Source organism: Toxorhynchites rutilus, chromosome 3, assembly GCF_029784135.1.
Source record: "Toxorhynchites rutilus septentrionalis strain SRP chromosome 3, ASM2978413v1, whole genome shotgun sequence".
In the NCBI taxonomy this organism is placed as follows: Eukaryota; Metazoa; Arthropoda; class Insecta; order Diptera; family Culicidae; genus Toxorhynchites; species Toxorhynchites rutilus.
Window position 1 is genome coordinate 137682336 of NC_073746.1, and position 20941 is coordinate 137703276.

Here is a 20941-nt window from a genome sequence, read left to right on the forward strand (position 1 = left end):
CGAATGATATATGGAAGAGAGAATATTCGGTTCATATATATGTGTGTGTGCATTGAAGCGTTAGCCCTATAAAAGCTATCAACTATTACGCTTGTGGTGGTAGATGATTGTAACAACCTGTCATTTGGGATAACAGGTTAAGCCTCAATTTAAGCGCTATTGACAAATACATTTCACATGCCACACAGTAATGAGGACGAAATCCCCATCTAACGAGGGTGAGGTACTGAGGTAGTCCCCAAGCCGCCGAGGTGACGCAATCCGAGTTGGCCGCCTGTCTGGGCAAGATATATGAATGATACATTTCAAAGCTAAAATTAACCGGGCAAACTTATTCCCTCCGACGCACGCTAACTAAAGAAATTTCTAAAAGACTTTCTTCTATGTTTCGAAATAACCGGGCAATCAGTGAAAAACTGGCGAGAGGTCGCCACTTCAGACGGCAGGTCGGCGGTCGACTCGGATTGCGTCATCTGTGCGCCTTAGGGCCGCCTCGGTGCCTTATTCTCATTAGATGGGGACCTCAGAATAAGTTCTATAACAAAAAAATAAATACATTGACAGCAATTACTGCTGTTACCCTCATGAATTAATGTGAGTGTGAGCAGAACAGCAGAACAGCGTGAAAAAGTTCATTGATTTAGATTGAATTAGCATAAAAAAATGGGAATCAAAACAGAAAATGATCAGCTTGGATACACACGGTTAACAAGAATTACTCACAAAGTTATTTTTATTCAGTTTTCTGCAGAAATTTTTAACTATATTCATGCATCACTCAGATGGAAAAAAATCCATCATTTTTCAAATCATGCTGCGGGCCGCAGGTTGGCCACCGCTGGTGTAGAAGATCAGCTAATGAAGCATCTTTGCATACTTAGTTTTTCCAAAGTAGGGTCATACCGTTTTCTGGAAGAGGTGAAGAGGTGATGATGTAGGACAACGAAATTATTTAGAAATATTCACTTGTTCATCAATTTGGATATTTTTGTGAACGAAACTAAATTTAAAAGTAAACACATCAGTACATATTTCTAGTGATTCGATGGAGCCGATTGTCTGCGTAGTTTTGTATTTATTTTATTCATCTCCATGGGAAGAAAAAGAAATAATGCTCTAGCTCTTAATAACAGTTAATGGAAACGCAAGCCCCGGTTACAATGAATGCTATCACAATTTCAATGAACACCCCAATAATTTTGTTGATTATTTAACCCCACTTGTTAGCATGAATGCTTCCGAGAGGTTAAAACAAGCAATCAAAACGGGCTAATCGTTACAAATCATCGCATTGTATGCCACAGTATTCCCTGGGTCTCCATCAGCAATATCAAACGAGCAAGTGTTCCCAATGTCCGTGTCGTAAAAATTTACATTCACATTTCATTCCACTCATCTATTTTATTGGCGCCACTTCATCACCATTTTGGCATGGATCCCGTGGCTTGGTAACGGGTCTCTAAAAAGTCCTCCCACGCAGTGAACCAATATCATCTACACCGGGGGAGAAAACTGCTGTCAGCTTTACTATTTATTCCACGAAGCACTGATAACCATATCACGACATAAAAGTGTGTGCCTCTCATTCATATCTGGGCACACATACAGCGATCGCTCGCACTCACTGCGGGGATGCCGCTTTATGGTGAATGAATTTTATGATTAAATAAGGCAAATTGAGCACAAATCGTGCGTCAGCTCGAAACAATGCGAGAAATTGTCAGCATCAACCGTGAACTGAGAGGAGAAAAAAATATATGGCAGTGGGAGGAACGGAACACTGTCGGTCACTGTTACCCCGGGGTCCCCGGCGAACGATGATGTCTGCTTTTACGGGGAACGGGGGCGACTGGTCTGACAAGGGTGATTATCATGTCAATACCCACAGAAGTGGTTCCGGTTACCCCCTTTGTGAGTGCGTGCGAAAAGGGGGTGAAATGAGGGCGAGAATGCTGTCAAAGCTGCATGATTTTCAGGCCTTATCTGGAAATTTATTTGTTTATGTAAATGTAAACAGACATATCCGCTTTCATTGGGCCAACGGTAAAAAGGCTTCCCAGCCGGGCTTCGAATTTGTGGCGTCCGTTTGGTGCTGATGAAATCCTCATGAGGCTGGAAAATAATGTGTTTCATTGTTTTTTTAAGAGAAATTTAAAGTTTTCCACATAAAGCATTTAGGTGTTTTCCAAACAGGATGACCTTTTTGGGGTGAGAACTGTGTAATAGTAAAATATATAATTAGCACAAATCTAAAATTGGATAGTAACTGGGGTATTGAAGAAATTATTCCATTTTTCATTGAGTAATATTTGAAAATGTTATGTTCGCATTGATTTCAGTACTCTAGTTCAAGACAGGAGAACGTATAATTAACTTGTTTTCGAAATATTTATTGAAGTGATTTGTGAAATATAGGACTAAACAATGTGGTAGTTTTATATTCAACAATTAACGTTCGAATTTATCCATACTTTAACAGCATTTGATGGTATGTGGTATTCAACCACCCAGTCAGTATTCAAACCTTGAACAACAATTAAATATTTACGACATCATAGACTCTATAATGTATAGACATCGTAGTACCTGAGTGCCAATATTAACTCGGAATACATTCATTCAAATTCCCGTTACTCGAATGAAACATTTATCCAAATGTAACACTTACCCGAATGTCGCATGAAACCGAATATATCATTTTTACGAAAATACGTTTAATTATAAAAAGGTATTTGTACACTTATAACAACGAAATAACAACAGTGGCTTGAATATTATACCGCTATTTCTCAGGTTTTTAATATATATCAATTTCCACTTGATTTATACTATTCACTAATGGAGTAAATGTATTGTATTGTATAACAGTTCGGCTGAGTAGTTTATAAGGTAACACAGTTAAACTTTTTTTTTGCAAAATTCAGTTTTATCATTCAACACAATTGCCTTCGAGGGCGATACAGCGATTATAGCAATCTTACAACTTTTTGATACCATTTTAGTAGAAATCTTTCGGTTTATCCTCAAAATAGGCCTCAGTTCCGGTAGTCACTTCATCATCGGTCTTAAATCTCTTGCCAGCGAGCATTCTCTTCAGGTCTGCGAACAGAAAATAGTCGCTGGGGCCCGATCTGGAGAATACGGTGGATGCGAAAGCAATTCGAAGCCCAATTCATGCGATTTTGCCATCGGATTCGAAATTCGGATTTTCAATTTTTTCACAATAGCAAAAGTTGCTTCACTCTCAATGCTGTAACTCATGAACCAATCAACCGATTGCTGTCAAATTTTTACACGTATCCATTGGAAGAAGGTGTTTTGTGATAGTCAAGTAGATTTTTGCAAGAGGCGCCATCTAGACGTCAACCGAACTGTTATGTATATGTACTGAATTCTGGTTCAAGAAGAAGACTGTTCGGATCAGTTGAATATTAAATTTTGACACATTGGAAATAATAGCAGCAAAAACAATAAATTAACAAAAGTATCAAATATACCGTTGTTGATTAATGTTGATTGGTTGGTCTAACTGCTCCGCACAGCTATATTCGCACCACCCCTGGGCGTTCTTCTTGGTAGTTTCACACAAAAAATCATTGCCGCCACACCGCACTTTTATAACACTAATTGAGTGTGAATATTGTTTTATGTGATCCAGGTTCTGGTCATTTCACGGTTCATTTTAAATCTTGCACACTATCTTCTTGATGGCTAGAGTTCGTGTTTATATTTCCGCGGGCGGGTACCATCTAAAATTCCATGTTCCAAAAGTACACTGCCCGAAGGATGCTGAGCTTAATGGTCTCACCATGAGGAAGTCTGCTTGTTAAGCGATTCACGCTCATTTTGTGTGTTTTTTAGTTTTGTTCACTACACATTTCAGTCAATTTACGAATCAGCTCCGATTCATACTTCGCACTTCACACTTTATAATTTGATAGACCATTCGGGCCTGTCACGGTCGCCATGTCGTAAAGTCTCGCGTTTTCAGGTCGATTTCGGATTCGAATAAACATAACGCGTGCATAGTGACACTGCCCGTGCTCGGTCAGTCTTCTTTTCCTTCAGTTTTTGACGTAGGACTACGTCTTTCATTTCTATACCGGGTTGTAAAATCAATGTTTCGAAAACGAAAGCGTTACGCCGGAGACCGAGATTTTGAGCGTTAATAGCTCCTAAACAACTGAACGAAATGGTATGATAAACACTTCATTCGAAAGATAAAATGTCTATGCGTTCTATACTTGTTACTTTTTGATCCAAAAACTTGTTTCAATAGTCTTAAAATTGCTTTCAAAACAGGCTATTGAAATCACCAATCGGTATATAAGCGAGCGCCGCTCGGAAATCCACTCAGTTCTAATTGAACAGCGATTGGAGCATGTTGTCGCTGTTGTGGTGAAGCTCTTCGTTTATCATGAAAGCGAGGATGAACGGTGTCACCAAGAGCCTGTTTGTGCACCTTAGGCCAGACATGAATCCATCAGGAGGAGAGCGATGCCACAAACGGTTCCCCGGGAAGATCTCGAAGCAGCCGCTACACACATACACACACACACATACACGCGCGGAATTCTTTCCGTTTGGATGCCATTCAGCATCGAGAAAGATCCGGAAAATAATCTGCCAGTTCCTCTGGGAATTTAAAAATACATTCATGTGAAAGAGTTTATTTGAATGTTTTCTATCCATGTATCACTGTGACCAAATATGTTTCAATCAAGTGCTATTAACAGATGGTTATCGAGTTAGCATTAACCACCGGTGGGCTTCCAGTATCGAGGAAAATGTGGAAATATCTAATCGTTACTGAAAATAATCTGCCAGTTCCTCTGGGAATTTAAAATTACATTCATGTGAAAGAGTTTATTTGAATGTTTTCTATCCATGTAACACTGTGACCAAATACATTTGGTTTTGTGATTTTTCAATCAATCACAATTAACAGGATAGCTTCTGAAGATTATTCTTCCCCATCAGTAGGATATTTCCGTATCCAATATTGTTTGCGCCCGCAATCGATTATTGCTCAGTCGCTGAAAGTTCCGAGCTCAGAGAGTTCATTCCCCTCTAGTTTGCCTTTCAAATTGCCATCGTAAACCACGCCTACTCTCGATTCAATCACGCACAAAAAGCATACTTAAGCGATATTCTGGTGGTGAGACGCATTCATTTTTCGTGAGAACATCGACAAGACAACATCGTTGCTGAGGATGCTGGACGGCGAAGGATAGAGATCTGCCCTGAAACGCAAGCAGTTTGTTTGAAACTGTGAGGGAGCACAGAGAAGCCGATCCTTCAGGAGAAGAGAAGGTGACCATCGAAGCAGCCGCTACACACACACATACACGCACGGAATTCTTTCCGTTTGGATGCCATTCAGCATCGAGAAAGATCCGGAAAATAATATGCCAGTTCCTCTGGGAATTTAAAATTACATTCATGTGAAAGAGTTTTTTTTATGTTCTCTATCCATGTAACACTGTGACCAAATATTTTTCAAACAAGTGCTATTAACAGGTGGTTATCGAATTAGCATTAACCACTGGTGGGCTTCCAGTATCGAGGAAAATGTGCAAATATCTAATCGTTACTGAAAATAATCTGCCAGTTCCTCTGGGAATTTAAAAATACATTCATGTGAAAGAGTTTATTTGAATGTTTTCTATCCATGTAATACTATGACCAAAAACATTTGGTTTTGTGATTTTTCAATCAATCGCAATTAACAGGATAGCTTCTGAAGATTATTCTTCCCCATCAGTAGGATATTTTCGTATCCAATATTGGATGCATAAAACCTTGTACCTCCAACGTAACGCTCTCGTTTTCGAAGTCCCCCAAATATTCATTTATTCATTCATTCAGAAGGGATTCAGATTTAACTTCAAACAAAGGATCACTGAATCAACGATAGTCCTACGTCACCATTGCGGTTATACCATAGATATAACCCAATTTCTGTTTTTCTCTTACTTTTCTATACTATTGACGAGGGACTACGGATGTACATGAAAACCTAAACACAGAACATGCAGGACAAGTTGAAAGGTTTCGAATGCCTATAACTCGAACATTTCTCAATAGATTGGAAAGATGTATTATCTAATTGCCCTAACTACCAAGTTTTGATTGGTCCGATTTACGGTTTCCTCAACACAAAATTCAAAATCAATGTACCTGGGGGATTCCGCTTTGCAGATACATGCAAGTTGGGAGAGTTTATGTTCCCATCGAAGTATGTTCCCTAACACAGCCATCAAGGTGTCTTACCATGCGTTTGTTCAAATGCTTTACTTACACAACAAATATGTTGAATTCAATCGAATTCGAAAATTGTTTCGTAGTTCCAGTCAACCTTGCGGTTATATCATATATATTCCACCAATTTTTTTTAACTAGTTTCTCTCATTAGGCGTGATCAGACGAACCAAAGTTAAACATGTATATTTCATGCGTCCAAAAGAAAATAGGAAATCCAATCAACATGTTACCGTTTGCTCGAACATGTGTTTGTCGTTTCATTCACGCTAGCAGAGCTGGCGGTAAAGCAGAAAAGTGAACAAATTATTGTTCCGCACGTCGAGTTAACTATAGATAACGGACCCTTGAGCTGGATGATTCATATGAATTTTTCGGTTGCAGAGCATGACGCGCTCGTGAGAAATATTAAGTTTTGGGTGAAATTCAATTTTTTTTAATATGTTTCGGATTGTCTGATTTGTCCGTCCTAACAAAACGGCTTAAACGTTACTCTGACTCTGCAAAGCGCCAACAACAAAATCGGATGTTCAGAGATAACGAAAAGGCGTTCTACGACCACATTAGCGACGAGAAGCCCGACTACCGCGAAGGTTTGCCAGATATTAGCGATGTGACGAACTTCTGGGCTGGTATTTGGGAAACCCCAGTACAACATCGCGAAGGGCAAATGTGGTTAAGACGGGAGGAGGAGAGTTGTGGTGAAATTGGAGAGAGAGATTGGAGAGAAAGTTTCTGCCCACTGCGAGCAATACCACATCATCGAAGAAGAGCAGAAAGGATGCAGAAAAATACGCATGGCTGCAAAGACCAGGCCATCTTCGACGCAGCCATAGTCGGCCAGGCGGTATATAACCATTGGAACCTAAGCATGGCCTATATCGATTACAGGAAGGCTTATGACTCTATACCTCTCTCGTTTCTCGTCCGGGTATTGAAGCTCTACAAAACTGATCCCGTCGTCGTTAGGTTCCTGCAGCATGCGATAAGGCAGTGGAGCACGTCTCTGCACCTTAGTGATGGGGAAAATGTGTTGCAGTCTAGAACGCTGCAGATAAAGAGGGGGATATTCCAAGGCCACTCTTTCAGCCCGCTTTGGTTATGTCTGGCACTGAACCCCCTCAGTAGGACGCTCAATAGGAACGGTCATGGCTATAAGATAAGGTATGGGGACGGCGCCAACGAAGAAGTGACCCATACCTTCTACATGGACGATCTCAAAGTCTACGCTGATTCACGTCAGCGTCTAGGTGTAGCTATCCGGGTTGTCGAAGAAATAAGCAGGGACATCTGCATGGAGTTTGGCCTCGACAAGTGCCGCTGTGTCCATCTGCTGAAAGGACAACTTACCGAATCCGGAGGCTACGAGGTCTATGACGGCGAGTTTATACAAGACATGGTTCGTGGCGAATCCTACAAATACCTTGGATTCCGGCATCTCACCGGGATTCGCCACTCCGATATCAAGACGGAGCTGCGAGACAAGTTATTGAGTCGAATGAACTGTGTCCTGAGGACTTTCCTCAACGCGGGGAACAAGGTACGCGCGATCAACACATTCGCGGTTCCCCTGCTGACCTTCAGTTTTGGTGTAGTCAAATGGAGCAAAACTGACCTAGAGGACCTTGAGAGGAGGATGAGGAAAGCATTCAAAGAGGCCGGAATACACCATCCTCAATCGGCACTGGAGAGAGTTTCACTACCACGCAAAGAAGGGGGAATAGTCGACATATCTGCACTGTGTGTTGCCCAGGTACGACAACTGCGCGAGTACTTCGCAGAACGCGCCAACCAAAACGCGCTATACCGGGCTGTCTGCGCCGCTAACAGAGGGTTCAGCGCTCTGCACTTAGCGCAAGCGGAGTACCAACTCAACTGCAATCTGCAGACAGTGGAGGAGAAGATTGCAGCTTGGAAGCAGAAGGCAGTGCAAGCCGACATGATAGCCATCCAGGACAGGATAATGCCGACGAGAAACTGCAGGCGGTACGTCTGGCATCAAGACGTTGATGACATTTGCCGGATGTGCCATCAACCAGGTGAAAACATAGAGCATATTATGGGAGGCTGTCCCGTTTTGGCCAACGCAGCCTACACCGAGCGCCACAACAACGTGGCCCGTATTGTTCATCGACAACTGGCGCTGCAATGTGCTCTACTGGAAGACAACGTATCAAACTACCGGTACCTGTTTGCATCTGTCCTGGAAAATGACCGTTTCAAGCTGTACTGAGATAAGTCTGACAGAAAAAAAACTGAAATATATAAATTGTTTATAAGAGAAACATTTCTTAATAGATCGAAAAAATGATTGTATCGATAGATAGGTAATATTTCTACGCATCTATCACAATTAATGAAGTGTTATTTTTCATGGTACAAACAACTGAAATACTGTAAAATGCAAGCGTTATCTAGACGCCCTCAATATTACGTTTTGATTGGATCGATTTACGGTTTCCCCAACACAGACTTCAAAACCAAGCAGCCTGGGGAAATCAGCCTTACTAGTACATGCGAGCGGCGATTACTTTTGTACTCGCTTGCCTTTGTGCAGAACGGAATATGTTTCCCTAACACGTACTTCTAAACAGAGGAGTCTAGGAAAATCATCATTTCAGATACTAGAGGCGAATGAACTTTCAAGTTTGAAGCCTCTATAAGTTGTTGATTCATGCGGATACGACCTCAACGCTTCGGCTCGGTTATTCAAGACTGCATTGTAAGATATGCATTCATATCTTCTGCTCACTGAACTGCAGAAAATCACAATAAATAAAATATGCTTTGTTTAGATTTTTTTGAAAAATTTCCAATCAATTGAAGTAAACGTTTTTGCGATCTATTAAGAAATAGTCAAGTTATGAGTAAGAAATAGTCAAGTGTTCGTAATCTTTCATTCTTTCCTATATGTTCTTTGTTTAGATTTTCAATTTACTCCCCATATAGTCCTATTAGACGTAGTCCTACGTCAAAATAAAACCTTTGTACATGTTTATAGTCAAAATGTTAAATTTCCTAACGTAACTATCTGAAGACAACTCAAACTTTAAGTGTTGCGAAAGGCTAAGAATATAAGTCATGACCCTCGTATCAGTATTTTTATCTCTATACTAACGAACTATGGTATGTTCTGTTCATATTTATTTTGATAAGTAATTTATCTGGGAACAAAAGAATACTTCAATAGAAGATTTATAGGAAACTCCTCGCTGAATTAATGCAACACTCGACTACACAAAAATATAGCGACGCCATATGCATATTTGGAATCAAAGGTTTCATTTTTTTGAAGTACCTACAGAATGCAGTATACATCAAAATTTCATTCAATTAGGACTTTTATTCACAAATCATTAAGGAAACTGCTCCACTGATACCCGAGATAGATCGAAATAGATCCCATTTAGTTTCTGGTATTCCGGAAAGTTGTTTCATAAAAACATTCGTCCAGAATTTGTTCCACGCTGCAATCATACACTCAAACAACTTCACGGCACCAGAAAAAAATACTTGCGACTTATGTTCTCCCTCTCGAACCTTCTGCAAATAAAAAGTCTATCCATGTAAGCACCAAGTGCACCGGTTTTGTTGCTGCTGCTGCTGCTGCACAGCTCCATTACAAGTACACGCCATGATGCAGCCCGGATTCCAGTTCCGAATTCGAAACAAAAGCAACGGCATCAGAACGCAACCCAGCTCCAGGATAATAAGAGTAGATGTTAATTATGATAACGATACCAAGGTTGCTCTCGGGCACGCAGCATCCGTACAGTTCTACCCGTGTTCAGGATAAGCTGAGAATGCTGCTCATTTGGGTGTATGTGTGAGTGAGTGTGTGGGGTGACGGGACCTGGTCTCGGGTAGTTCGGGTAGGAACGGGGAGATCCTAATCAGATGATGAACTTTATTACCGAAAAAGAGCATTCCACTTTGATTGTTCCATTTGTGCCGGGGGTTGCATTCGCTGTGTTCTTACACCATCGAGAGTACAAACACAAAATTTGGATGATTCACATGTGCCAAAATGCGGAAGGCGCAGACTCTAACGAGAATGATATTTAATGGTGGATGTAAAACCTCTGACGGAGAATGTTTGCATGTAATCAACAATCAGTAGGGCATGTTAAAGTTCCAAGTATGTGCTTGGCGCAGTCAGCAATCATCAAAAATACTTTATTTTCAACAATAATCACTGACACAAAACAGAATATTTGAGTTACTGTTGATGTTATGACAACAACTACTTTGGAGGAAGTCAGTCATTGTGAGATTTTTTATACCATTTAACTGTGTTGTGCTGTAATTGACAAATTCACAGAAAATACAGTACCACATGCTAATCTGCCGTTCTGCGCATAGTTGTCCCATGTTCCAAAATCAGCAACTGAGAAAAACACAATCAAAGTTTTCTCGCATATTTTCTACCAAAAGCTTTAAGCATTTCAATTTAGCAATATAGCGGGTTTTTTATAAGCACTACACTATTGTTTAATGAAATGTGATGAGATCCCCTCACTGAATCAATCATGCTTGATTACGGGTTCAAAAATTCATGGTGGGACAGATATGCCTAGAATATCAAATATCAACAATTGGACTTGATGTTGTTTTTTGATATACTGGGAACACACAATATTTTTTTTGTGTTTTTTTTTTCGAAAGATTGTGCATAGAAACATCGTTTTATGAAGAAATGAGTGATCTGCAACACCTTCGCAGAATATGAATCTCATTGTTATTAGGCATACGCTAACAAGGTGTACACGTGTTTTGTAACCTTTTTTCTATTTGTTTGAGAATAAGTTCGTTCTTCCAAACCAGAAATGTGTGCATTAGCCCTGCTGAAAAAACTGCTGAAATTCTTGTACTCGAACTAATTTATTCGATATGGATCTACAAAAAATACATCGTGGGGCAGTTATGAATAGAATATCATCATGGGACAATTGAGCTGGATGTTGTTTTTTAAAAGCTGGGAACAAATTATATGTTTTTTGTGTTTTTCCGTAAGATTATGCATAAAAACAATGTTTTATGAAAAAAACTGAAAATCGTCAAGAAGTAACATGGGATAACTATGCGTAGAACGGCAGTAATTGTCATGAAAGTCTAGCACAGAATATTCACTTTATAAAACTTTTCTCCTTGTTACTTCACACTACTTTCATTGAACAGACTATCGGCAATGTTGACATGTTGTACATCATCATCATCATCATCATCATCATCATCATCATCTGCATTCAAATTATTAACGAGATGAATTCATCGAACCAAACACTGTTGAACAATGTGGATCAGATCGATTGTTGATTTATGTTGCTCCCAAGTAACGATAAAACGATTTAACGTGAATGGTACTCCAAGTATGCCTGCCGCAAATTACAACCAGCGCCAATATTTAATCAGACGAAAAGTTTAAAAAGTGTCGGAAACGGTTGACTAATTTCGGACTTTCATTTCTATCTTGCAGGTCGTCCCCAGCCGGCGGTCAAATGGCTCATTAACAGCATCCTGGTGGACGAACAGTACGAGCACAACTCGGGCGATGTCATCGAAAATCGGTTGCTGTGGCCAGCGATTCAGCGTTCCGATCTGAACTCGATATTCACCTGCCAGGCCACCAACACCCAACTGGCGGAACCAAAAGAGAGCAGTTACGTGCTGGATCTACACTGTAAGTGATGAGGGATATGGTTATGCCACTCAATTTATCGATGATGGTTCATTAGTTGAACATAGAGCATATGTTATGGGGTCTTTTCTTCTGGAGTCCTACATATGATATTTTGCACGTGGAGGTGATCTGGCGTAGTGGTAACATCCATATCTCTCACGCAGAGATCACGAGTTCAATTCTCACTCCCGACATTCTTCCAAAAATAGAAGTAAAAGTGACGAACCAGCCGAAATGTGTTGAAAGTCACTATAATAGAGAAAAAAAAAATAATTTGCACGTAATTAACATATGACAACGGGATAGCAAATATCAGTTAAACTCCAAAAAAGTTGTCGGGTTTTCAAAGGTTCGGATTGGAGTACTCCTTATAAAAATATTGAACATCAAGCCAATTCGAGACCCCAGAATTTTGGAAGGTATTTTTATATTTGTATTTTCAACCGCTTGTATTTTTAACAGATACTAACCCTCCGACCAGAGTTAAACTCTTAATTAAATATACAAAAAAAGATGTGGAATGACTATAAATTGAAATTCTCGGCGACATGTAACCTGCGGGCTTTAAGGATGCTACACACAGTCGAACCAATAAGATGCGATAATCCAATCCTTTACATAACTGACGTATCGAAAACTGTTGTTTTCTATGCTAACGATTCAGTGCGGATTGTCGTTCAGTACAATATCGGCTAATGTGTTGTCTGCTCGCTAGCAGTATCGAGTCTAGAATGAAAAATTCTTCTTCCTCGGTTCTTCGGTAAACTTTGCAGTTCATTCACCTCTAAGGATGAAATCGTAAATGAAATTTATTTTATACCCGATGCGGAGACTAGGTTAATACATTCGACAAAAAATTAGAGAAATTTATATTTTTGAGTGAAATTTGTGTAACTGTAATTTCGAGTCAAATGAGCACCATCATTCTAAAGATATAAGTTTTTGCTTTTTTTTTAAATCTTCCAGTTGCATATTTTTGCTTTGATGATTTGCTGTACGATCATAGTATTCATAATCAAAGGTGGAAGAGTAATTTTTCATTCAATCAATGGTCTTACTGGAACGTTTTATGAAGCAAATTTAAGCTTAATGATTGGGTTAATTGAGTTATCGGTTTGGTTGCAAAAAAGTGTCGAACGTATCGTACAGCAATCTATTATCGATAAGTCACTAACAGAGGTGATGTTTCCGAAAAAATGGAAAATATCAGTATTGTTTCCTATCCATGAAAAAGTTGATGAGTGTAACGTTACTACCTTAGCTTAACTTTTCTAGGCGCTGGATTCAAGCTATTTAAAATTGTAGTTGGTGGCATGCTCTTCAATGTCGTCAAATAGTACATCTCGGCTGATCAACATAGCTTCTTCAAAGGAAGTTCGATTAACACGAAACCGATAGATTTTTTATCGTATTGCGTCAGGACTATTAAAACGGTGCACAAATCGAAACAGTTTACACTGACTTGAAGGCTGATTTTGACCGTGTAGATCATCAACTGCTGCAAGCTAAGATGAAGCGCATAAGTGCTTGTTCGCACTTCACCGGATGGCTGAGTTCCTACATGGTCAACAAGTCACTCACTGTGAAGCTTGGATCATCGCAATGCTATACCTTTACGAATTGCCCAGGTGTTCCAGAAGGAAACTACTTGGAGCCGTTATTATTTTTGATTTTTTCAATGATGTGTGCTTGCTCATTCTACCAGGTTGTAGAATTATGTGTGCGGAAGATCTTAGGGTCTTTTCAACTGTTACATCCACTAAGGACTGTAAGGCAGCGACTTATTAGCAAGTTTTGCACTGAGTTTGCTTTGTGCATATTCTAAGAAGGCATTTTGAGCCAAATAACTTTGCAGAGTAGGCACGTCCGTTCAGCTAGACAGCAAATCGTAAGTTGACGATTTGCCGATGTAGATGCAGTATTTATTGAACTGCTTCGTTTTCTTTTTTTCCCTTGGATACAACAATTTGTGATGGTGGCTACGATGGTTTTATTGATATTAGGTTGGGAAAATTCCATTATTTTATGGCTGTAGTGAACGATATCACGTATAGTATTGATTAAACAATTTCATTTCTAAGTGACATTCCACATTAAAAAAGATCCTTTCGAAATAGAAGTCAACAAAGACTAAATTTGATACATTTTACAGTTTTTCTTTGATAATGGCGAAAACGCAAGCCGAAATTGTACATGTTGATTATGGTGTCGAAATTGTAACAGCTAATTACGTGCAATTTTGGTTTCGTCGATTCCATTTTGATGTTAAAGATGCACCTCGCACAGACAGAACTGCCGTCGAAAATGTCGATAAAATTACAGGAATCGAAGTTGACTGGCATTTTAGTAATCGTAGCATCGCCCAGAAGCTAAAGATCGACGATAAAACTGTTTTAAATCGTTTGCGCAAAGCTGGACTCAATAAGAAGCTCGATGTTTGGGTGTCACGCCAATCAATACCAAAAACATTTTGAATTGGATTGAATTCCCATTTTCGAAGTGTCAGCTAAAAGGAATTTGGATTTCTACGGTGGTCAAAGCGTGGTTGAGCAGCTCAAGCGGTGGCCAAACCAGGACAAATGGGCAGGAAGGCTCTACTGTGTATTTCGTGGAAAGGAATGAAAGGAATCAAAGAATAAAAAATGTAATTCTCATACCAAGCCATGGCCTTTAAATACGCTTCACATATTTGGGTCAACTCAGTAACAAAAATAAAAACAAATTCTAGTATCGCTATACCCAATTGACTAACTTTCGTTCTTGAGTTCGATACTTAATTTTAAAAGACGATGATGATATGTTTAATTCATCTTCTTGGATGGCACTAATGGAACTTTTGCCCTCTCAACGTACACTCTGTCCAACTTCTATAAGACCACCCTGATTCTATTTCGTTGCAAAACAAACAGTAAGAATTTCAACAAGATACATTCATAAATACATTTGAAAGACAACATTCGTGAAGTTATGAACGAGATACAGCCTCATATGTGCCGGAAAGTCATCGAAAATTACCTGTTCCGGATCAAGGTGTGCGAGGAAGCCCTAGGTGGACATTTGAATAATGTTGTATTTAACACATAATGGCATAAACCAAACTTTAATTTGAAATAACAGTTTCATCAAAATTCGAATTCTAAGTGTATTTTATTTCAATTTACTTTCGGAATTTAAAGTTGGAAAACCCTGTATATTTAACGTCAATTCCGTTCAAAAGAGCTGTTTGTTTATTTATTGTGCTATTTCAGCTGTCCAGTTTCTATAGACTATTTCATAATTCAAAAGTATTATCAATGAAAAATTCAAAACGATCGGCTGATTTACATGTCAACAATTGGCAATCTTGCCATTTCGACTAATAACCTGGAAAATTCGCGTTGGATTACTATTTACCAAATGCTGCTGAACGGATTTCTCGGTATTTTTCCATATTTCTGAAATTACGATCTTGAGCTCTTCAATCTTGGTGTACCGTTTTCCCTCAGTGTAGATTCTGCGTACAAGAATCAAGATTTTCAAGATTTTCAACAGGATTCAAGGCTGGAGAGCAAGCCGGCATTGTTTCGCTGGAATGTGAATTTTTTGTGACAATATCCACGCAAAAACGGTAGAAGAGAGGATTCCAGAACATGTGTGTAATTCTTGAATGATGTGAAAGCTATCTTGAGCTTTCCGGTTGCACAGAATCCCGCACAAACCATGCACGAGCCTCCACCAAAACTCCTGGTTGAAAAATACTGTTCCTCCGTCCGTAAATCACGCCAGTACCCGTTGAAACCATCAGGACTACCAAAATTGAACTTTTTTTTGTCAGTGAAATTGAAATATACATTGAAGAACTTTTCGTTATGCTATACAGCAAAATGTATTCTTTTGGAAATATTCTTTGCCACAACATACCATGTCCCACTGTCGGATCATGTGAACTTTGGCAAAACTTAGACGTCTTCCGATGTGAGATAGTGTAAGATGAAGAGCCTTAACCTTTCAAGCCCTCGTTATGTGAGGATTTTTACCAAAACTTAACGAATTGTTACCCGAGTAACATTTAAATTGAAATATTACTTTATTTGCATAAACGATTTTGAAGTATTCGAAGCTGTTCTAGCTATTTCCCGCTTAATCTAGAGCAAACGAGTAAACGAATTGAGTTACTTCTTTTCGTAGTCCTACGTCAACAATGCGGTTGTATCTCGGGCACCACCCTCTATAGCTTTTTCACTTCGAAAAATTTACTTTGAAGGCCGGATGTCTAAAGTTTTGGAACTGGTTCTAACTATTTTTTCTGGTAATAATGGTTATTCATGTTTTTCTATCGTTTGCAATGAATGTGTCTGAGTCAACTTTCTTCAATTCGAATACTAATGAATAACATATGAAGCGAGGGATTCTGAAGGATTCACCTAACTGATTCCTTGGGGAACTTCTCATTGAAATATTATGTTTTGATTTCAGTTTCGAAAAATAAATTAGAATAATTTATCTCCATTTCGGTTTGTTCCTATTTTGTTATTTAAGATTTAATGACTCCAAATATGGCACCAAAAATGAATGAGGCTTGTTTCATTTATAATACTTCGGCACCCTTCTTAAATTTCCGCATAACAATTGCCCAATATTTTTCGAACGTGCGAAGTTGGGGACTGTTGAGAGGATTGAGGTCTATTTCATTGTAATAGATCCCATCGCCACGGTACCTCATCTCCTCTGGCAGTTACCTAATAGAATTTCAGGTCTGGGAGCTGTCCAAAATCCAACTTCAAAAAAACCGAGCCACTTTCAGTGATTTCGCGATTTTAGTATCTGACCACGCCGGGTTTTTAATGTGGGTGTCCAAAATAAAAAAATTCTACTCTCGGCTCCCATCCCGCGCAACTTTTTCAGAACAAAACGGATTAACGAGAAATGTTTAGAAATGTTTTTACTGTGCTGATTTCAGATAGGCGTACCAACCGTACCAGATTATACCAACCAACTGAAACATAAAGGAATTTATTCTCTTTGAGACTGTTCAAATCGAAGCGACTGAAAAGGAATTACACATATTATCCACGGAGAATGTTCATTCAAAGTTTCCCCGGAGCTGAGTTGAGACAGGTCAGGAAACAACCATGCCTTGCATTAGAAAAAATATGGAATGTATTTCTTTAGGTAGTCTTCCTCGAGATAATGTATATACCAAAATGTATGCCCCAAGCATCTTCCACGACTACCAGACTTCTAAGAAGCATCACATGGAGTTCTTCAAATTCTCATTCTACATTGACCTACTTCCCCAATTAGGCGGTTTGGCGTAATTTGACATTCCACAGATACTGGCTTGGTTGAAAGTCTATCGTGAGCCTGAACTGCCTCAAGACAATACTGTGAAACAACAAACGAGACGTTCCATTAAAATCTCATTTTCTTCAAGTGTTACACCCTCCACAAGAGGAGAAGGGGACCCGAATCAAGTGGAAAATAACAAAATCTAAAAATATATTGCTTTCACGTACTGTCAGGTTTGAATTCCGAAGGTGAATAGCATCACATAATGTGAAAAAGACGAAGTCAGACGGAGTCAGGCACCATTCGGAATAACGATGGTGTCACCGAAGGAGCTTCAGGGCAGACATTAATTTCGAGGTATATTCGGTTTCTCTTTTAAGAAATTGATATTAAAGCTTACTCTCATTTCAAGCTATCATCAATTGCGATGTCTCAAGCAGTTGGTTAATTTTCGACAGAATGTGGCACTAAAGGGCCCTTAAAACAGCATGTAAAATTTTCTACCTTATTTGCGGTACTGACTCTAGTATATCTAACCTCGATAAAGGACCGTCCCAAAAGTTCACAAAGGTTTCATCAATGACGCATCTCTTGATTAATACCAAACAGTAAAACCAGATCCTACAACAAGATAACGATAAGACATAACTCTGCTTTATGATTCTCGCAGCAAGACCTTTTTGATTGTCAAGAATCGTAAGATTATATCTTAACGAGATGAAATTGCAGTCGTAAAATTTTCATCAGTATTAAAACATTTCCTAGTCTTCAATCTACGATTCGATTTATCTTAATGCATTACTGTCATTGAGACGAATGCAGTCGACAATATTACCAGCTGCCAGATCTCTATTGATTTGTAAACTACTGCTCCATACCATACCAATTCCAAATGCCTTCTATTGCGGATTATTTCGAAACAGCATGTGCTTTTCCCGGGCAGTATCAAATTATAACAACAGTCAGAATCGAACAGTATTCTTTTCACAAAATTGTCCGCTCCGCAGCGGAACTTTTTCGTTTTTCACCCCCCGCAAATTTCCATCGAACAATCATTCCGCTTGATGTTTTTCATCTCTCTCTTTTTATCTTCATCTATTTCGCACGATTTCCAAAGCAAAATACACCAAAGTGTCCTCATCATTGTTCCTTATTTCGGCGAACATCCCAACAGTGGTTTCTTTTCCGACCTGAAGGCTTGCACACACACACACACACACACACAATAAAGCAGATGATATTGCAGTGAAATCAATATTCGTCGACTCCAGCCAGATCTGCTTCACACGGGCTGGGGCAATCCGTTTGAAGTGCTCTGAGGAGCCAGTCTCCGGTCCCAGTGTGGAAATAAAAAAACAACACAGGGAATCATTTTCATCCTTCACTACGACAAACCTTTTGAAGATTTCGTTCCCAAAAGCGACGCATTCATACCTACTAGTGTCTAGTGTTGTGCCAAAGCGGAAGATCGAGAACTCTTATCGCTAGAATGACGGGCGGTAATCATTCCGTCCAAAAGTCCGTTTCCCATGCGTGTCCTCGATTTGCGGAGCATTCGCTTTATGGTATCCCAACAAACCGAGTATGTTAAGTAGGTGAGGTAATTTTATATGAATGATTTTGGGAATATACCCTAGAAACATTAGAATACAGATGGACAGAAAATCAACACATCAGAAATAGAGCAGGACAAAAAAATCACTGGTAGACCGAGCAACGTTTATGAGTCACTAGCCAACCCGGCAAACTACGTCCCGCTCAAAATTGATTTTTCGATATGAATACTTCCAAACATTCACGTTTTGTTACGAAGCATACGTTCGTGGGTCCAATCGCAAAATTCTTCATTGATTGATTGTCTTCTGACTCTTTACATTTTTTTTGCTATTAATTTCCTAGTACTTCTACCAAAACTCGTCATCTTTATCATTTATTGAAAATGACCAAAATGACCGGTCGTTAATTTAATGTTTCTAATACCAAAATTGCTTAGAAACCAGAACTACAATCTGCCGCTACGGTGTCAGCCAATCAAAATTTCCGAAACAATTACTGCTATTAAACCACAAAAATTGTGATTTTTTAGAATTTTGTAATATATTGTGATGCAATTTATTTTTTGAATATTAAAGAGGAATTTGGGTTTTGATTCAACCCCTTAAAGTCAGAAAACACCTTTCTCACATGAAAAAAATAAATTTATCTGGATTCATTCAGAAGGTGATAGACGATCATATTTGATGAAAAAAACCTTCTACGCATATGTTCGAATTTCAACAATGACAGAGTTATAGAACTTTTTTTTTGTTTCGGACTCTGTTGCCTCAAACTGACTCTACATTACAAAGTACGCTACAGAAGACGATTTTGTTGTGTTCATTTGAAAGATGAGAAAATTTAGTACAGGATATAGTAGTGGAACATCTAAATAAGGCGATTTAAATAACATTTTGGAAGTGAAAAACATAAAAGTTAATTATTTTTAATGTGTTATTATTAATTTCATCCTAAAAGTTATATTAAACTAGATTGTTTTTATCAATTTAATTGAAGCTTTTTAACCGTTCTACAATTTGTTCTTTGACACCAAACTTCTAGCTTTCTTAATTTGGCTGCAATATCGATATAAACAATTCTTGGTGAAAATTCAATCAAAATCTTCAAAAATCACGATTTTTACCCCACTATACATGTAATGGCCACTCAAATTACACCTTAACGTTGAAAGGTTACATTTCTTCTTGAAATAAGTCATATTTGAAATATAAAAAAAATATTTTTTTCCAAACTCGAGTTTATATATAATTATATAATCGAGTCCGACCTGTATATATTTTTATCTAGTTATAAAACTTAACCCAAAAATGCCATGACGCCCGAACATATCTAGAGTTTTAAAAAACGTAACAGATTCAAGAGAAGACTTTTCCGATCAAGGTGTTTATGAAATTAAATTCTGAAATTTTACCAGTAACTGAAACATGGATGATCTACACCCAAACTAACGTTGGCAGAAAACATTTCTCGCGTAACTTTTGAAGGTCCTATGTAACAAATGTAAACAAATCGAGTTAATGAATACACGCTATTAGTTTTCAATCATTGAATGCATTATAAAAACAATCGTTCACGTATCTATCTTCTTCATCTTTTAATCGCCGATGCAAAAAATATCCAATGTACAGATTCGGATTTTAAGCACTCGGCTGTTACTTCAAACGCCTCTTTCCTCCGACGCTCGAAACGTCCGAAGTAACAAAGCAATCAAAACAACACGAAGTCGTACTTCGGTCGTTTTGAGTTTTTGTTTCTTTCAAGTGTTGTTATCGATGTCAGTGCAATTCAACGAGTGATGACAATAATAATCTGTCTTTAGAATGAAATGCTGATGTTTCGATTGTTCTTCAGTAGTTAGTTTCAAATTCTTATCGTGAAACGTAATATGTCCAATGTGCAAACAGGGGCAGTCAAAACGTCCAATGTAACATTTTTCGCTCCGAGGCTTCAAATTTAAGCTCAAATCACGGAACAACTATTACGATTGGTTTTTCAGAGTTATTATTGACTGCTAGTGGTAAAAGTAGTGATAAAGATCGATACCTTTTAAGACAATTCGCGGAATAATGTTCGGGTCTTCAACTTCATTTTTCTCGAGTTGACGAAAATGTTACTTGGACCTTTTCAAAAGTTACGCGAGATTTCATCTTCGGCAGAAAAGATGCCATTTCCTGT

At 38.7% G+C, this 20941-nt stretch overlaps 1 protein-coding gene across 2 annotated transcripts in view; it reads left to right on the forward strand.

Annotated features, from left to right (window-relative positions):
- LOC129780282 (neural cell adhesion molecule 1-like) overlaps positions 1–20941 on the forward strand; it is an 876690-nt gene that overhangs the window by 755616 nt on the left and 100133 nt on the right. For both annotated transcript variants that reach the window (XM_055788354.1, XM_055788355.1), the window contains one exon: positions 11738–11941. In XM_055788354.1, the coding sequence (XP_055644329.1) occupies positions 11738–11941 (204 nt within the window). The remainder of the gene's footprint in view (positions 1–11737; positions 11942–20941) is intronic.